Source organism: Diospyros lotus, chromosome 9 (genome assembly GCF_014633365.1).
Source record: "Diospyros lotus cultivar Yz01 chromosome 9, ASM1463336v1, whole genome shotgun sequence".
Taxonomy (NCBI): domain Eukaryota; kingdom Viridiplantae; phylum Streptophyta; class Magnoliopsida; order Ericales; family Ebenaceae; genus Diospyros; species Diospyros lotus.
This window is the reverse complement of record NC_068346.1, coordinates 26756555-26774881: the sequence shown is the minus strand read 5'-3', so window position 1 is coordinate 26774881 and position 18327 is coordinate 26756555. Positions and strand designations below refer to the sequence as shown.

General features: G+C 36.7%; 2 protein-coding genes across 2 annotated transcripts; both read right to left on the bottom strand.

The window, feature by feature from the left end:
* Window positions 1-411: 411 nt before the first annotated feature.
* Window positions 412-5641, bottom strand: LOC127810542 (30S ribosomal protein S1, chloroplastic). The gene is made up of 8 exons (XM_052350080.1): window positions 5558-5641; window positions 5272-5508; window positions 4163-4438; window positions 3770-3850; window positions 2353-2634; window positions 2150-2260; window positions 1781-1867; window positions 412-647 (listed from the first exon to the last, which is right to left on the bottom strand). Exons 1-8 carry the CDS (start codon window positions 5624-5626, stop codon window positions 540-542), a joined length of 1251 nt encoding a protein of 416 aa, XP_052206040.1. The 5' UTR covers window positions 5627-5641; the 3' UTR covers window positions 412-539.
* An 8575-nt stretch (window positions 5642-14216) lies between these two features.
* LOC127809151 (probable protein phosphatase 2C 13) lies at window positions 14217-17357 on the bottom strand. The gene is made up of 2 exons (XM_052347863.1): window positions 16896-17357; window positions 14217-15408 (listed from the first exon to the last, which is right to left on the bottom strand). Exons 1-2 carry the CDS (start codon window positions 17115-17117, stop codon window positions 14410-14412), a joined length of 1221 nt encoding a protein of 406 aa, XP_052203823.1. The 5' UTR covers window positions 17118-17357; the 3' UTR covers window positions 14217-14409.
* Window positions 17358-18327: the final 970 nt, after the last annotated feature.

The window sequence follows — 18327 nt, the reverse complement described above, 5'->3', positions numbered from 1 at the left end:
AACTCGAACTTAGAAACTTTGAACTCGTCATAACTGAGACTTAGACTCGAAGTTGAAATTTCAAACTTATCATATGGGTTACCACCACCTAACACTGGCCTATTAACTATAGTGCTTCATAGATCAAGCGGTGGAGTTTCCATGGAATTTATCAAGTCCACTGAAATCATGACAATACGGTTACATTTATGCAAACAAGGCAACAAAGAAGCGTGTCATCAGCAAGCAAGCAAGCAGCTGCAGCATCTGCATTCCAGATGGAGAAACTGAATGCAGCTAAAGAGGGCGGCGCCCTAATCCTATGAAATGAAGAAAAAGAGGGTCTTAAAGAACTCCAGTGTTATGCTGTAGCAACCCTATAGAATCATATACAGAAATGACTAAAAAAGAGAAAAGGAACATTGACGGACATACATAATCAACAATTGAAGATGTTATCTATTGAGCGGAGGATGAAGTATATATAGCTCTTTCAATCAACCTTTGAAGGGAAAATATATCACACTACATTAGGGGGAAATTATTTTGGCAACTTGCGATCATGGTGAATCTTCAGCCGCAGGAATATCGCTCAAATCTAGGCCTTCGGCAGGCAAATCCGTAGTGAGAGGACCTAAGATCCCGTCTGAGTTCAAGGTCAATCCACTCTGCAAAAGATGAGGGATTCATTAGTTTGGTACGCAATCTACATATATACCTGGAAGACAAACAACAAGAAGACGCTTGAAACAGGTGCAACCAATGTATGTTTTTGCCACTACAAACATTTAAAGCAATATCTATTCTGTGTGTCAATTAAATCCATAATCTATCATCATTTCTGCATTGTGTTAAACTAAAATAGGCAACATGGAGAACCAATAAATTATAAATTCTTACCCCAGTATTGCAATACGACTGTAAGACTCGAGCCACTGATATCAATAAGCGGATATTTGCGTGGCCAGGTAGAATTGAAGGACAAAAACAGACAATTTGCATCAACTCTAGTTTAACATTCACTAATTGTAAGTTTCATTGCAGGCCGTGAAATCAAAATACTGTCATCTTAGAATATCCTTTCTTCTGTTTTTTTCCCCTCATTTTCTTATTTCTTTATTCCTTTTGTCATTCTTCTTTTCAGAAAGGCTCCCTTGCGGGTGGCAATGTTGCCAGGAACCACCACGGTGAACTTTCGCTTTTGTGTACATGTTCAGGCCATGAATCGTCCGGTCCCATGACTGAAGTGGAGGTCCTGCGCCAAGCGATTCTTTTGGCCCAAGAGAACTATTGCTGCAAGCTGTGTTTGAAGCAGATGCCCTCAATCTGGTCACAGCTATTGAGAAGTCTCTACGTGAGACCCATTGGCCAGTTTTGATTGAACCACATCAGAGAAATCCAACCCTTCCTGCAGGCTCATCCTCACTGGTTATTAACTCATGAACACAGAAACGGGAATTGCTTTGCTCATGAACTGGCAAACTGGGGTCGACAAACCAGTTACTATGGCACTCTCTGAGCCCTGGAATCCAGATGTCCCCTTACAGTGGTCCACATTATCAACAAAGAGTGCAGGATCCCCCCTCCAGATCTGCTGTTTGATATGGACCACCTTTCATCGTAGTCTCATTGTCTTACTGTGTCTTTTCTTTCAGTGCGTGTTGTTTCGTTTTGTTTAGCTTATGTTTGTTTTCCAGTTTGCCTTTGTTGGTACTCTCCTTTTTCTCTCATATGCATCCTTTGTTATTTCACCGAGCAGAAAAAAAAAAAAAAATCAATCAGGCTGGAATTGATTGGATACCTCAGGCTGGAATCTTAGCATGTCAGCACGAGCCATGGCTTCTGCTTGAGCTATTCTCTGCCTGAATGTCTGGGCCATCTCCTCCGCCTGTTGTGACAGAGTTAAGCACATATATAGTAATTACTTTCAATTGGAAAAGGTAAGTTAGACATGTTGGAAAATTAAAAGTGGATTGTGTGGAACTAGCAGGAGCATACTAGTACAGGCCAGTGATGATATTAAAACCCCCATTAATAAATGCAATAAATCTTTTTCCATCATATGGGAAAAATACAAAAGCAGAGTATGCTCAAATTCTGCAAAAGTATATACCAGGGCAACAAAGTGTCAGGCAAATTCAACCGCCAAAAGGCTTTCTAAAAGGATTACCTTCTCAAAAACAAGCTTTGGATTACGAATCATATCTCCTGGAGTAGGCTCTAACTTTTTAGTAGAAAGACTCACACGACCTCTCTCTCGGTCATGGCTCAGTATCATGACCTGCAATGCAAAAAATTGTATTCATACTCTTATTTCAAGGAGGCTAAATAGTTTCAGCCAAGAACCAAGAAAGATTTACTACTTTGTTATACCTTGAGAGTGTCACCAGGTTGAAGTACCGTTGCAATATCTGCAACACGGTCATGACTGATCTGACTAACATGAAGGAGGCCATTGATTCCACCAATGTCAATGAAGGCACCATAAGGTTTCAGGCTCTGAACAGTCCCAACAACAACAGATCCAATTCCAAGTTGTGCCTGGCTGTCAGCCATGGCTTTCCGGTTACTGAGGACAAGCCTAGACTGTTCCTCATCTACCTCCACAAACTTAAGCGGAAGCTCCTTTTCAAGAAGTTCTTCTGCAGTTGATTTCTAAAGCAAAGAGAAGAAATCCAAAATACATTCAGGAATCATAGTAATTGAAACACAAGTAATCAACAATGTAGTTGGATGGGGAAAATAAATCATGCTAGAATGAGAGACAAATCATAGTAACGAGGATGATCACTTGTTAGGACATGTGATTTTCATTTTTGAACTTTTCTTGCCTCTTGTATAACCTTTGTCTACCATAGTAGGCAGGGGCGGAGCCAAAAAATGTTTTCAGTGAGGGCAAAATTTATTTAAAGAAAAGAATAATAAATAATATAAACATATTAAAAATTAGTATAAACCAAAAAGCCGAGCAAAATTTTCTCATCATTAATGGAGGGCCAAGGCCCAGTGAGGGCCATGGCCTGCACTGGGCCTATGCTGGCTCCGCCCCTGATAGCAGGGTTATATTTTAAAAATAAGAAAGAACAACCTAATATGTGCATTAGGCATTGTAAAATAATACCATCAAAAGCTGGAACAAAATTATTTATTTATTTTTTCCTGGGCAAGGCTTTGACCACAATATATATGTTAATGAAGATACACACTCCATGCATAAGATAGTACACATCCAACCTTAATCACTGACACCTATCTACTTATATATATGACATATTATGTTTAATCATGTATTATCAGAGAGGTAGAAGAAGGATGCAACTCTGTGTATCTCTAATGCATGGCCAGCACAACAACACACTGATAATTTATTCTTTTATTATATGTTAACTTCACAAAACAATAAAAAAGTTACCTGCTTCTTTATCTGATGGCATATAAAAATAGAGTGAAGAAACTACAATGAGACCAAAGGCACAACCTACTTTTTGATTAAAAACAAGAATTAATTGTTTTCACCACCAAGTAACTATTTGAGAATAAAATTTGGTTTAAATCTGCTGAATTCAAACCTTATGAAATGGATGAGCCCAGTAAAATGGGACCATGCAACTGATAACAAAACAATTTATGAAGTGTGCATTAATTCATATGATATCAGAAACCATAATGGATTGAAGTACTAGTAGGATTCACTTTTAAGTACCATAAATATCTATAGGTATTGATGACTTATTGACTTCAAATAGAAGGCATTAAACTGGAATCATGTAGGCTAGGTTGAAGAACTAACACTTGATATCTGGGAAAAGGGAACAAAACCACGAAGGCCCTCCACAACTGCCACAACGCCTCCTTTATTTGCACCAACAATCTACAGGCATATTCCAAGAAAATATCGTAGTTAATGATGGGCAAAACATTTCAACTTACAATGATCAAACTTGAGTCTATGAGAAATTAGCACCAGTAGATTATGATAACAACAGTTCCCACAAGAAGCTAATACATACAAAGAGAAAAAAATTGATAACTTTATAGGAGCATCAAGATGGTATTTTTTATAATCTGTATTATAACTTGCGTACTGGATAGCACATTTGTCATTGACTTAAAACACTATAAACCACAAAAACAGAGAGGTAAGTAAAACTTTTATATGAAGTTGTGCTATGCAAATACTCACCTTACCCTTGAGAACAACATCTTCAGCTTGAAGCTGTCTACATCGCTCCCATGCAAGGTCATACTGGATTGCCCTTAAGCTCAAGATCAAGCTATCATCGGCTTCATTTTCACCAATTATTACAAACTCTTCTTGCAACCCAGGAACTATGCCTGCCTCTTCCACATGCTTTATTGTGTGAATGCATGCTTCTCTAACAGGTAAGAATGCTGAAGATTTGGCAGTAATATCAACTAGTGCTCCACTTGCATCCGTATTGAATACAGTTCCTTTAACCTAAAATGAAGCACGTGAATGATAAAACTTCTACTTCTCAAGAAATCAAAATGACATATGATTGAAAAGTAATAAACAAATTGGACATCCACTAAATCAGACATATCTGCCTAATACATTCAAATTCCAAAAGCATTTTAGCAAACTAAGGAGGAATCAAAGCATGCAATGCAAAAAGGGCTACCATTATAAGAAACTCCATAAAACATCTAAACAGATTTTTTTTTTTTTTTTCCTTTTTCAATCAACTCCAATTTAAAGGCAAGCCTCGGAAAAAAGGTAAGATTGCTCTATTTTGACTGAAGGTCACGAGTTCAAGTCAACCTCTCTGAAAAAATCAAGAAGTGGCTCACAAATAAGACCCTCGCAAGGCAGGGAACATCATACACTACAATAGGAACACCCCTTGTACGACTCTATTAAGCATTGAAAAGTAAATGGGGCAGGTCAGACTATAAACAATTATCAAGAACTCTAGAACTCAACAAACTGAAACCTGAACAAGTCATCTCTTTGAAGCTGAAATTAACCGTAGTGAACGAAAGGAAACAGTTAATACACACCAAGTAACAAATTTGGCATAATTCAAGAAACAATTCCTCATTGAAGCTCGTAACTAAGCAGATTCAAGCCATTTTCACGTAAATTCGTCAACTCCGAATGGATTAAACCCTAAAGGTAACCATCAAGACATGTCACTTTCACACAAATTTTGCAACTTAAAGACGGAAAACCACGCCATCAACACAAATCTCCGAAACTCAAAATCTGATAACTATTTAAGGCACAAAATCAAGGAAAAGGTTGGTCCTAGGGCGGGCGGGCGGGCGGACCTTGGTGCCGACTTCAGAGTTGAAGTCGAACTTGCCGATGGCGGAGTGGAAGTCGTCGAGAGTGAAGGCAACGCCTTCCATGGGGGCGGTGCGGCAGCGCTCGTAGGCTTCCTCGAACATCTCCTTCAGCTTTAGTCTCTCTCTGGTCTGCGCGTTGGATATGGCCACCGGGTTTGCCGGCGCTGCAGCCGCCACTACTAGAACTCTGGCAGAATTGGGCTTCTTGTTCTTCTTGTTCTTGAAGGTTTGGGTAGTAGTAGTTGAATTGGGATTGTTGTTGTAGAGCTTTGCAGAGACGAGTGGTGGAGAGTGGAGGGCAGCGCAGGGCACCGAATTGCTGCGCCAGAGACGCCATTGCCCTTTGGGGTCGGAGAGAGAGACACACACACAGACAGAGACTCTGTTGGATGGGATAAGGTGGAGGAGCAGAATAGGAAGAGAAGAGAGACGGGCGAACTACTTGATCCAACTATCATCAGTCGGGTCGAATGCTGTATTATTTGTCTCTCTTTTAAGTTAATTGCGTTGTCTTAGTTTTAATTTTTAGTTTTAAGTTTTCAATTTATTTTTTATTTTAATAATTTATTTTCAAAAAATGAAGAAACACATTTTGTTTGTTATTTTAAAAAATTATTTCTCAAAACAAAAAACTAAAAAACGCATTCGTTTGAAATTTTAAGAATAATTTTTAATAATATTTTATTTAATAAATTAAAATTATTTAATATTAATATATTATTAAGAAATATATATTTTGTGACTTAAAAGAAGTTAAATTTTTTAAAATATTTAAATTATCCTTATTCTTAATCTTTTTCATCGCATAACTGTAATGATGAGCTTTTCTCTCTTTCCTTGCATGGTTGTTGTAGATAAGCATTGCTAATACTGAGTTTGAGTTGAACGCACCCCATTGAGTTTAAGCTCTTTCTTCATTTTTTTTTCCCTCTCCCTTTCATCAATGTTAATTTCAAATAAAAAAGATAAAGGCCTAAAAGGCCAAAGAAAATCGTAGCAATAGGGCCCATAAGACCTTCCCCAAATGAAGGGTCTCTTGAAGACTCTCTCGAAACAATCTCGTAGAGAGAAAAGGAATGAAGAACTAGGAGATATGGAGATCTCCTAGGGACCTCTTCTATGAAGTATTCCCAATAAAGAAGTGAGAACAAATAACTCTAAAAATCTCTAGAATCTTGTAAGAGATAAGAGTTATCCATAAGGGTCCAAATTCTTACGCGATGTCAAAATAACAAGGATGTTTATCACAAATTGACGAACCCTCTTGTTCTCTCATTTCAAAAAGAGGTGAAAATATTGATTAGTTTAAAAAGGAGGATGAATTAAGGTCATCGTTAACAATGAGATACTTGATTAATAAAAAAAGAATACTGAAAATGTAAATAACGTAATAATATATAACACAGTACTTAGAATGGTTCAATTCCAATTGCCTACTCCACTACCTTAATACCTTGTTAAGGATTTTAACCAACTTACTATTGGTAACTTCTCACAAACTAAACTATAATTTTTATATTAGCTTTTTGACAATCTTTAACTTGAAACTTTTATAACTTGTGCTTTTTATGGATTATACGCTTAACCTTTAACAAAGAGAATGATTCTCATAGAAAATACTCTCAAATAAGCTATTAAGGATTTTACATTCTATATCAAATAGGCTTCTCAAATGAGTTCAAAGAATAAGGATAAGACTATGAAATTCTCTCTCGGAAACAAAGCAAATATGGCTTTGAGTAAAAAAATATATATATATTCAAGAAATAATACTCGATTGATACGAATGATACTGCTAAAGTAAAGCATTAGTCGATTAATTCTTTGGTTACCCGATTTAAGTCATTTAGGTGTCTTTATCAATACTTGACTAATTATAAGCATTTAGTTGACTAAGCTTTGAAGCTTACACACTTAACTTTGATTTAACTTGATTACATAGTGAAAACTGGTAGATTAAAACATTTATTACTCTATTAAATATTTTCATTACTCGATTTAAAAACTACTACTCAATTAACTCAAGAGATTAATTGATGAAAATTTTAAATTTTGAATTCCCATCATATTTTACTCGTCTAATTAATTCTTATTACTCAAGTAACTTTTGAATGTTAATTTAATCTGAACTTCTCGGAGATAATTACTTGATTAATATGAAATATTACTCGAGCAAAATCACTGTAATCGACTAACTAATTGTTTTACTTGATTAACTCTAAGTTTTCAATTTTGAAATTAGCAGTTTATATTTTTATTATTCTTAAGCATATGTTTTGGAATAAACATAAAAATCAAGGGTTCAACTAGAGGTGTGTGTCTAATACTAATTCAACAACTCTACAATAGTACTCTGCAATCTCAAATGTCCTGCGCCTTCTAATTGATTTTTGTCTTATAGTTTTCTGATAGCATAAAGATGAATTTCTCAACTACAAATTCCAATGTTGTGTTTGGGTGACAACAATTAGCACCGTCTATGGGAAACCAATCAAAAAGTCAAAAAATTCACCATGATTTACACAAGATCTCAAGCTATCAAAAGCGGGCATAGTGAGAAGGGTAATGACGTTGATAACTCTTCTAATCAACGACCCCAGGAGAGGCACCAAAAGTCTGCAAGATAGTTTCTTAAATCGTTCCCCTTGACGAGTATGAAGCATTAAAAAAACAACATGAAGAGAGTGCTAAGGCTCTCCAAGAGATGGTAGCCTTCCTATAGAATGTCCTCCTATAAACACCACTTCCCCTCATGTTGCAAATTTATATACGAAGTAAGCCTCCACCTCTGAATGCACTCAAAACTCTCCCATAAGAGTATTTACCTCTCCTGGAGACCCACCAAGAAAGAGAACTACAAAGACCCTTTCGAGCCAACAAGGGTGACTAAGCATAGCCCTAATCCAAAAAAATGTATGGGTTACTCAAACCCAAAAGGAAAACTATTCAAAAATTTTGAAAGCACTACAATAGGGGAAGCTAGAATCATACCCAGGACTCAGTTAAGAAATGATCAACAAAGGGATAATCAGTCTACTTTTATTGCTTGGGAGACTAAGGACATGAAAAAAATGATTGAACAAGTGCTAGAGTAAAAGAAATTGGTGACTATCGAATAAAATCAATATAGAAGGAAGATCTACTTTACCATTAAGATCATGGAGAAATCTCTTCTTCCTAGATTGAAAATACCACAGATTAGTTCTTACTCGTGAAAGGGAGACCCTTATGACCATATCCAAAATTACGAGTTAGTCATGATGTTGCATGGTTGGGAAGATGACATAATGTGTCGGGCTTTCTCTTCAAATCTGACAAACCATCCCCGAACTTGGTTTAATAACTTGGCTAAAAGATTTATCTCCTCCTTTGATTAATTAAGGAGAGAATTTATTAAGGCATTTATCATTGATTGTCAACAAAAGAAAGATTCTACATTTTGCGTATTATTCACCAAGGAAATAAAAAAACACTTAGACCATATGTAGATTGTTTCAAGAATGCTACTTTGGAAATCTAAGACTTGTAGAAGGTCGTGGAAGTTGTCGCAATGCTTTAAGGAACAAAATCAGTACCATTGCAAGAATTCCTTACTTAGGAACAACTTACATCTTAGCCGATTTATTTATCCAAGCTAATAAGTATATGTAGTAAGCTAAGGTAATATGGGTAGTTGGTGGGAATGAGAAAAAAATAAAGGAAAGAGATTTTGGCAAAGGGACATGTAATAGAGAAGATAAATCTAAAAGAACCAATGGATTTCCAAGATTATAGTTTAAAAACTATATGTTGCTTATAAATGTCAGTATTGTGGGCTTTAATGCTATTTGGATGACATCTAGTGAGCTTGTTCTATGCATTCATTGTATTTTTGTATAAATGAATAAAATGAAAGGTTCTTCATTCATATTTTTCCCAATAAATTATATGAATAAGTCCCTAGATCTTCTGTGTAAGAATCTTATTCTCAAGGTGTTGAAACTGTGTAACGGGATTATCTGGTAATAGAATTTCTTAAATTATTCCTAATCCTTAAATTATTTGGATGAGAACTCTGATTAATTGAGTATGAACTATCGTAGGAGTTACTACCTCGTTTGGTATGGGAATACTGATAAGAGGGTGGTGTGTCACGCGCCATGTGACATGAGATGTCGTTAGTAGACCTGTGGGTGGTCGTTGGGGAACGATCAACCGAATGTGACGTCGATGACAGACCACATGGCATGGTAGATAATGGTCGCGTCATCAGGTTGCGATGGTGTGTTTATCCTTAAACTTGATCGACATGGTTGTTTTATGTATTGATGTGCGAAATTTGCTAATGAGCTAAACCATCCAATTAAGAGGTGAGAACGTTCATCTATGTGGTTTCATATTGCTAGTATATGGAGATAGGTGTTGGGAATAGGATCCATCGTCTTCGTCGGTATTTGATAGGGTGAACGTCCTATGTGATATACTGTTGGTGTGACAGGACAGTTCCTAGACATGGCAGATTGAAAGTCAGGAAAGGTGTTTCCTAAGGTGTCATTTAATCACATTAATGAGGTTTGACACATAGTTATTGAGTTTGTAAGTTTATCACTCCATGACTCTCTCTCAATCGGGACATTAGGTGATTGAAGGATTATAACACACGGTAATCATTAGCTATAATAGGTTCACTTGAAGTGAGACTTCATTGCTAGTTATATTGTCCTGAATCCCTGCTAAGAGCTATTCAAGAACTCTCAGATTGTTTTCGGGATTTGGAGACATTTCAATGACGAGTCAAGGAGTTGATCGATACTAAAAATGGTTTCAATATTATCTGATTGCTAGTAGGTAGTGAACCTAAAAAGTCACACACCATATAGTATTGTGTTTAGTATTGTCATCGTGTGTCCAAAGCGTTTTAGGAATTGGCTGGTCAAATGTTAACTAGAGGCCCTAAGAGTCAACTCTTCATATTCAAGAATCGACTCTTAGAGGCAGTAAGAGTCCATTCTTCTAGCCTGAAGAGTCGACTCTTAGCTCCCTCAACAACCATAATAATTGAGTGCCACGTGGCGCAAAATTGAGGGAGGGCAGTTAGGAGTGGTTGGCGGACGTGAAATTGAATTGGAATTGGGGAGAGGGAGAAATTTAATAAAAAGAAGTAGATGGTCTTTTGCTTCTTGTGCATGCATCCTTTTTCTTCTTCTTCTTATGCTTCTTCTGTAATTTTCATTGCTATAGATTATACATCTGAAGGTCATGTGTATAATTTTGAGACATGGGTACTGATGATACATGAAACTTCTGTGTCTAGCATGGGAATAAGTGGTCGGAACGGTACCAGACTACATATTAGGTGTGAACTGACTAAGACCACCATAGCTTGAGGTGGATTTAGTCTCGGTGCAGAAATAGTTTCATACTCCATCCCTTCATTAGACAGCAGGTATGCATTTATTTAAATTCAATTGTTGAATATGCGTGTTACTTAAATACCTAAGTTAGTCTATAGCGTGTATCTAATATATGTTAAAAAATTTATTTTTGCCTATATCATCATATACGTGATTCCCTTAAGTGGTATCATAGCCTTAGTTTGGTATTTAATGCATAAACATGGTTGTATGTGTCAAATATTCCATGTAATTGGCATTTAACAACTAAACAGTGGTGGTTCTTCATTTATGGGTTCCGAAGAGTCGACTCTTAGGTTGCACAAAAGTCGACTCTTGGTTCTTCTAAAGTCGACTCTTGAGCTTGCAAAAAGTCGACTCCTAGTGCTATAAGAGTCAACTTTTGCCAGTTTTAGTAGTCAAACAACATGTGTGGTAATTCATATTGGACGTAAACATGAGGATTTAGATATGCGTGTTTGGATGTTAGATTGTATTATTTGGCATATGCAAGGTAAACATTTTCAAAATTATTTTGAATCAGTGGAAACAGGATGTATGTTTAGGATGAGCATGGGCTTGGTATAAATGAATAAATCTTATAGGGTTTTGATTGATTTATTTCAATTACTAATAATTTATTCATTCGAGTATGTACTGAAACATAAGTCTCGAGTAACTTCTTTTAGTCTTTATTTTACAAATACTGTAAATGAAGACGACATCAAGGAGTTGAGCGCAACAGAAACAGTGAAGCATGTAGTCTATCAAGGAGTTGATATGTGGCATGGTTTAAACTCCAAAGGGTCGAGTTTATTCTATGTGCAAGCCCATGGTTATTCTGGTTTATTTATTGTTCATTTTATCATGCAATGGTTGTATGATAAAAAAAATAATGGATGATGAGACCTTAAAATAAGAAGCCCTAAAAATCTTCCCACGTGCAACTAATATTATTTCTAAACAGTAAATTTAATTTTACGTGACTTTCCACTGTCGTAAGGGTTCATCAATCTGATTGAATGTATCCAAGTAACTAAAATGTGAAGGTGCATTTTATGAAATATTTTTGACTTCTCCTATTAACCATGAGATGGGGAGGGGTTCAATGGGTCTTACCTAACAAAGTAACTAAAATGTGAGGGATAGTGATGTTTAACTCATTGCATTTGCCAAACTATGGGTGAGATCTAACTAGTCCATCAGACAAAAAAATTGTAATGTGAGGTTTCTGATGTGGAGCAATTGATATGCCATGACACAAAAAAGGCATAATAAAAAATTAATAATAAATGGGTCAACCTAAATTAATCGGGTTAACCCAATGACGAAAATATGCAAAAGCTCATGGCCAAACCAAAGCGACCGCAAGGCATGTGATACACAAAGACGGTCGTGGGAGGCACCCTAGTGATCTCAACTGGCCACGCAATTCACCAATCGTGGCCATGACCACTACAACCTAATATAATATAAATGAATGTATCTATACAGTTTTATACATATTATTTTTTAAATACAATAATTAAATTTATTTGTCTTAGAGAATAGCCAATGCAAAGCTTCTAAGAGAACGAGAAGGTCCAAGATGCCATAAAAGGATCAATAGGTGGAGGAATCGGTCTGCTGTACGAGAGAGCTAAGGCTCGAGGGTCTCCAAGTAAGTCTTCAGGGATCTAACCCCCAGAGAGTCTTCTGGGGACTAAACTCAAAAAGGTCCTAGAAAGTCTTTGGGGGGCTTTCCCCTTGAAAAGTCAAAAGGATTTTTGGGGAAGATGTACCCAAAAACCCTCTGGGGAAGATGAGAGTCTCTTGACTCTCCGAGAAAGATGTACCGGGTGAGGCCGGAAAGGTCTGGAGACATGTTTGTGGTGAAAGTGCCCCAATGAGTATCCTTCGAATGGATTCGAAAGCTCTTCGAAGCTATTGAGTGGCTTGAGCCCGAGGGACTAAGTGAGTCTTCAAGCTTCGGCAATGTTGAGGCTCAACCTTTTTGGAGACTCTCCGAAGGCTCTAGGGGTCTCTCCCCCCTAGAGATCTCTACTTAGATTACTTATATGAATTTCGGATTTTTTAGACTTGATTTTCCTAAAACACCTCACAACAATACAAAAACTAATACACTACATTTTATTCTCGAAAGAAGAAGAAAACAAAAAATCTCATGTCCATGTAACTGCCTGTTCTAGTTGAGATTGAGAAATCTCCGCTAAAACCTGCAAAGAATAGTTCTTTAGTTAAAAAAGAAGGGACCTTGATTATCATATTAGAATTGCGATTCAAATTACACGTTTTTAATAGTGCATGAGTTTAATTAAAATAATAAAAAACTAAGAATTTTTTTTAATTCAGAATAATTTTAAAAAATATTAAAAATACTTTATATAGATTCTTCCTTCATAAATAAAAAAAAATCAAAATAAAAAAACACATGTCTAACTTCTATAATAATAAAATATCAACATAGATTTGATTCGATTTGAATATAATAATAAAACATACAACTCGAAATAACAAACCTATTAAGTTTACCCTTTCCATGCCACAAAATTATCATACTAGAATGACAAAAAACCCAGATACCAAAAACCCCGCTCCCTCACTCAGCTACAAAAAATCCATAAGCTTGAAGTACTTGTGTATTGGGAATTTGACATCTTACTCTTTTTTTAAGTTTCATTGTGGAATGGGGTTGTTCAGTGGTTGGAGATCTTTGGAATTGATGGTTCCGCTGCCCGGCCCCTCAGGGTAGTTCTGTGGTTCTTTGTCAGCTTCTAGCTAGCCAATTTCCATCTTCCATTGCAGCTTCTGGCCTAGTACTTACTATGGAATTTGATAATTTATTCTTGTTTTAAATTTCATTGTGGAATAGGGGGTTGTCTACGACGATGGGTGGTTTCCGATTTTGCTTGCTCCCTTCAAGGCTGCTCAACTGTTCTCTTTGGCCCCTTTCCCTTTTGGGGTGGTTGTTGTCGTTCTCTGTTGCTCTCAGTTAGTTTCTATCTCGTTCGGTTGAGCCCTGCTTTGTTGTAGCTTTGTTGTTATCTGTAGTTTCTTGTTTAGCTTATGTTCTGTATTCTATTGGTTTGTTCTGTGCGGGGTATGTCCCAGCTGTTTCTTGTAGATGCTTTGCGTTTGTTTGTTCAATGAATTTCTTTATTTACAAAAAAAAGAAAAAAAAAAAAAAAGAAGAAAAGTACTTTAAAGTGTACCATGGGACACTTTTGAGACTAGGGCGTGTCATGAGGCATGGCCTGTCCAACAGCCTCCATAAACCTTTCAATCCCCAGAGCTAGTTTTCTTTTGCTTGGTGGTATAAATGGAACCCCATAACCACCTTCATCTCGGCGGCTGCCATCAGGTTGATACTAACCTCGCAAGTATTGACTAGGAATTCAGCTTTTGGAAGAGCAGTTCCAGCAAACTACAGATGCCTGGTTATTAGAGTAAGGACATCATCAGTGGCAGATGAACAAAAATCAATAGCGCAACCCACGTGAGAAAAAGATGCAGATAGAGGAATCAACTTATCAATGAACCCAATTAGTTTCGGTATTAACAAAAATCCTCAACTTCGTTACACAAACTATTTAGCCTAACGCACTATCAGCGAAATGGACATGACATGCCTATCTAGGTGCTTCTATTGCTGGCTGCTTTTTCTAACTAATCTGAAGCAGCCACAGAGACAAAATTTACCGAAACAAAAACTTCATCATGTAGCTTTGTGCTACAACATGATTTGAACTCAAATTGGGTTGCCTTCTAACAAGCCCCTTAACCTATTTCTGCCCTCCTCAGACAGGCCGAAGCACCCTAACCCAGGCCCCCGAGGATTTGAGACAGGACAAACAGAAGTGAAACACACAACAATTGCAGTGAGATTATCAGTTGCATTCAGCCTTAGTGCTTCATTCACAAGTTCTCTTGCACACTGCTGGGGATCATCATGACGCCTTAGTGCCCGGCGAACCAAGCTGACTGCAATCTCATTTGACATAACATCCCAGATACCATCACATGCAACAATCAAGAATTCATCATCCTCAGTTAACATGATTTGCCCAACTTCTGGCTCGGCAGTCAGAGGTGACACAGACCCAACAGGACATTTCATATACCAATCTCCAAGTGAACGAGTAACTGATAGATCGCCAAGGTACCCACACAGAATGAAACCACCTGACTCTTCTACCCTCTTGCATTCCAGTGAATCACAAGTCCTGTGATCATGGGACATTTGCACTGCAACTCCTTTCCTGCAGAGAACGGCTCGACAGTCACCAGCATTAGCTATCATTAAATGTCTGCCAAGTACTAGGGCAGTGAGTGCCGTTGTTCCACAAGTAGTAGGAACACTACATTCACGAGCCAATGCTTCATCAGCCAGTAGAAATGCTTTGCGATGAGAATTTTCCAACTCTTCTAAGAAAGCATCACTAATAATACCAGATGTTTGAGGCAGGATGGCATCCCCAAAAAATAGTTGCAAAGCTTTCTCTTTTAGAAAAGCAGCAGCTGCATTTGAACCACCATGTCCATCAAAAACAGCATAAAAAGCACTTGGCATGGTGCATCCAAATACATAGCCCAAATGTGCAGATAAATCATCGATGCATATATATTCATCTTCATTGGATTCTCGACATCCTTTGTCTGTGTGGCTACCTGAGCGATTGGCAGGAATAAAGCTTCTCACAGAAGACTGAACAACAGTAGTTTGAATACTACTTGAGTAGTTCACAACCTGTGATAGTACAAGAAATAAGGTTGGAGTACACCATATATATACGTAGTATCAATTCCAGTAAATCAAAGGAAGAAGAAGCAACATAAAGTCCTTCAAACTAATCCAATAAAAAATGTGCCAAGATTGGTAATTTCTCAAAAAGATACAACTCATTATCACAAACAGGTATTGGGTTAAATTCCATCTTGTTATTCTTCTCATGTTTAGCTCTTAGCAAGTTATTTATATTTAGTATTATTAAAAGTGTTCTCAGTGCTATGGTTACATGAGAGATATACCTACATACATTATGTATTTTATTTGTATTAAAAGTATCTGTATAATATTTTTTAAAAGTATACTAGTAAATATTCCATATAAATATGTAAATCATGCATTTACAAAAATAAATAAATAAATAAACTATTACAGTGAGAACCACATATTTCGTACTGTTTCATTGAGTTTTTTGTGGCAGCTTTGAGGTATTAGTCACTTCCAAAATCAATATTTAGAAACAGAAAAATTTTAGGGGCAGTTCAGTTGTGAAAAATGATCTCCAGTTTCTATCTCCAATTTTCTATAAAATCTCTAGTTTTCATTTTCCATAGAAAATTTGGAGAATGCGTTCAAATGTTAAAATACAAAAAACTAATTTCTAATCTAGAAAATTAAGCATATGTTCAAAAACAAATAGAAATGTTTTAATTTTTTTTTAATGCAACTTGTGTAAGAGAATGAGATGAAAATGATTTGTGAAAAGAAAACCGCATTTTTAAATCTCCAAATTAACAAGGAAAACTAAAAAAAAAACTCATTTTAGTAGCCCTCTGAGTTTAGTTCAATTTTGGAAAACTGCGTTCCCAGATTTTCATTTTACATCTGAAATTTTTTTGTATTTGAACAAGTTTTCTACTTTTCCATTTTTTTGTGAAGTAATTTTCTGAAAAAGTGAGCCAGTTTTCCACAACTGAACAGCCCCTTAGATTTTCAGCTTAAGCTTTCTGAAATTATTATGACCACCTATCAAGTCATGAAGAAAAACACCAAGACTGTTTATCCCAGTAGCTTAATCCACAAATTAGCCACGTGAACCCTTCGAAGAAAGTAATGGATTTTTAGAACCTAAAAAGAAAAAGAAAAAATATTTAAAAAGAAAAATTCAAATCCCCCAACTACCCAGAAGAAAAAAGAAAAAGAGATTGTAAACCCCAATTACAGTCAGACAGGTGTATTTCATTCCAAGCAATTATGTAATTACAAACACACATACACAATCAGATGTTCTAGAATTTTACATCAGCATATGATCAACAGAAAAAGCAACACCAAAATAGCAATAATCATTCACATGATCTAAGTTCAAACAAAGTACGACCTAATATGTTGTATATCATCTATGTTGAGCAGCAAAATTCCACGGGAAAAAAAGGGGGGAGGGGGGGAAGAAAAAGGGGCAAATCAAGAATCGAAATAAGAGTGAATTTGGAAAAATTGAAACGCACCGATTCCGAGCGGGAGGCTTCGCAGGAGACCGAATCGGAGGAGCAAAGTTCGCCGAAGATGGGAGACGGCGCGGTGGAAGCGACATCATTCAAGAACTGGTTCTCGACGGGCTTCGAAGAGACATCCAAGAGGTACTGAACATCGAGAACGGAGAGTCTCTGTTGACTCATTAGGTCGGCTTTGCCCACCATCTTCTGTGTCTCGCTCGGTTCTATCATCATCAACCACCGCTAACAGAGAACAAACAAATTCAATTGATCGATCGGCAGAAGCTGTTTCTCCTTGAGAGTCGATTTTTGCAGATGCAGAAAGAAAGCGCTAGGAATTCGATGAAATTTGGGGGAAAGTTGAGGATTAGGGTTTTCCGCGGTATCAAAAAATGCTGACCTGAAGAACAAGCAATGAGCTATTATATAGATCGGTGGGTTGCTTATTAGCGCCGGACTTTTGGAATCCATACTATCACTAATAGAATATGCTAGGTTTTTCCTTTTGTTTATTAAAAGATAAATCCCAAAAGTTAAGGATAGACAAAAAGATACGGCATCTTCCACGTTTGGAAAAAAAAAAATCAAAAACTTTTTTATAGATAGCTTGTTATATAAATTAATTATTGTACTCTCATTTATAAACGCTATCCTCTTTCTCTTTTTATCCATCCCTCTCTCATCTCCCAAATTTTCCCATTTCTCATATTGTTAGATTCGACAGTGGTTGAACCATTGCGAGAGGGATTGTTATAGAACTTCATACTCTTTGATAGAATTCTAAGTTTACCCCATAATATAAACCCTATCTTGTCGAGAGAAAGAACTTTATGGTAGTGACAATAGAGATATATTTTCATTCACAATGGCACCAAGCAAGGTGACTCCCATCCATGAAGGCAACATGGTTATGTCTCTTCTCCTCTCCTTCCTTATCTAATACCTAATTGGATCAAAACTAATAAATTCATATCTAAACCGCTTATTAAATTTGTAACTATACCCGAAATCAAGTCTAGGTGATCAAATATATACTTAGTACCAAACATAGAATTGTTGTTGCTTGAGACACAACAATTAAAATTTGTTTATCGATATGGAAATGCTCAAGAAGTTAGTAGGGCCCAGTGGAGAACAAGACTATCCAAGAGAAAGCAATATAATAGAAGTTGTTCAGGGAAGCTTAATCCGCTGTCTAAGAGAGCTAACAAGTGGCTTGAAGAAGACTATAATTATCCAAGAGAGTTTTTGTTGTCCAAAAGGGTTGATGTATTCCCAAGAGAGATGGTCTACAAGGTAGAAGCTAATTAGAAAGACGTGTGGATTTCTCTCGTGCGGGCTTTCCGATGCTTAATTCAAAAGATATCATGGTGTTGTAAAGATGCAATGAAATGCAAGTGAAAGTATGCAATTAAGGGTTGCTTGTGAAAAAGGGATTTCTTTG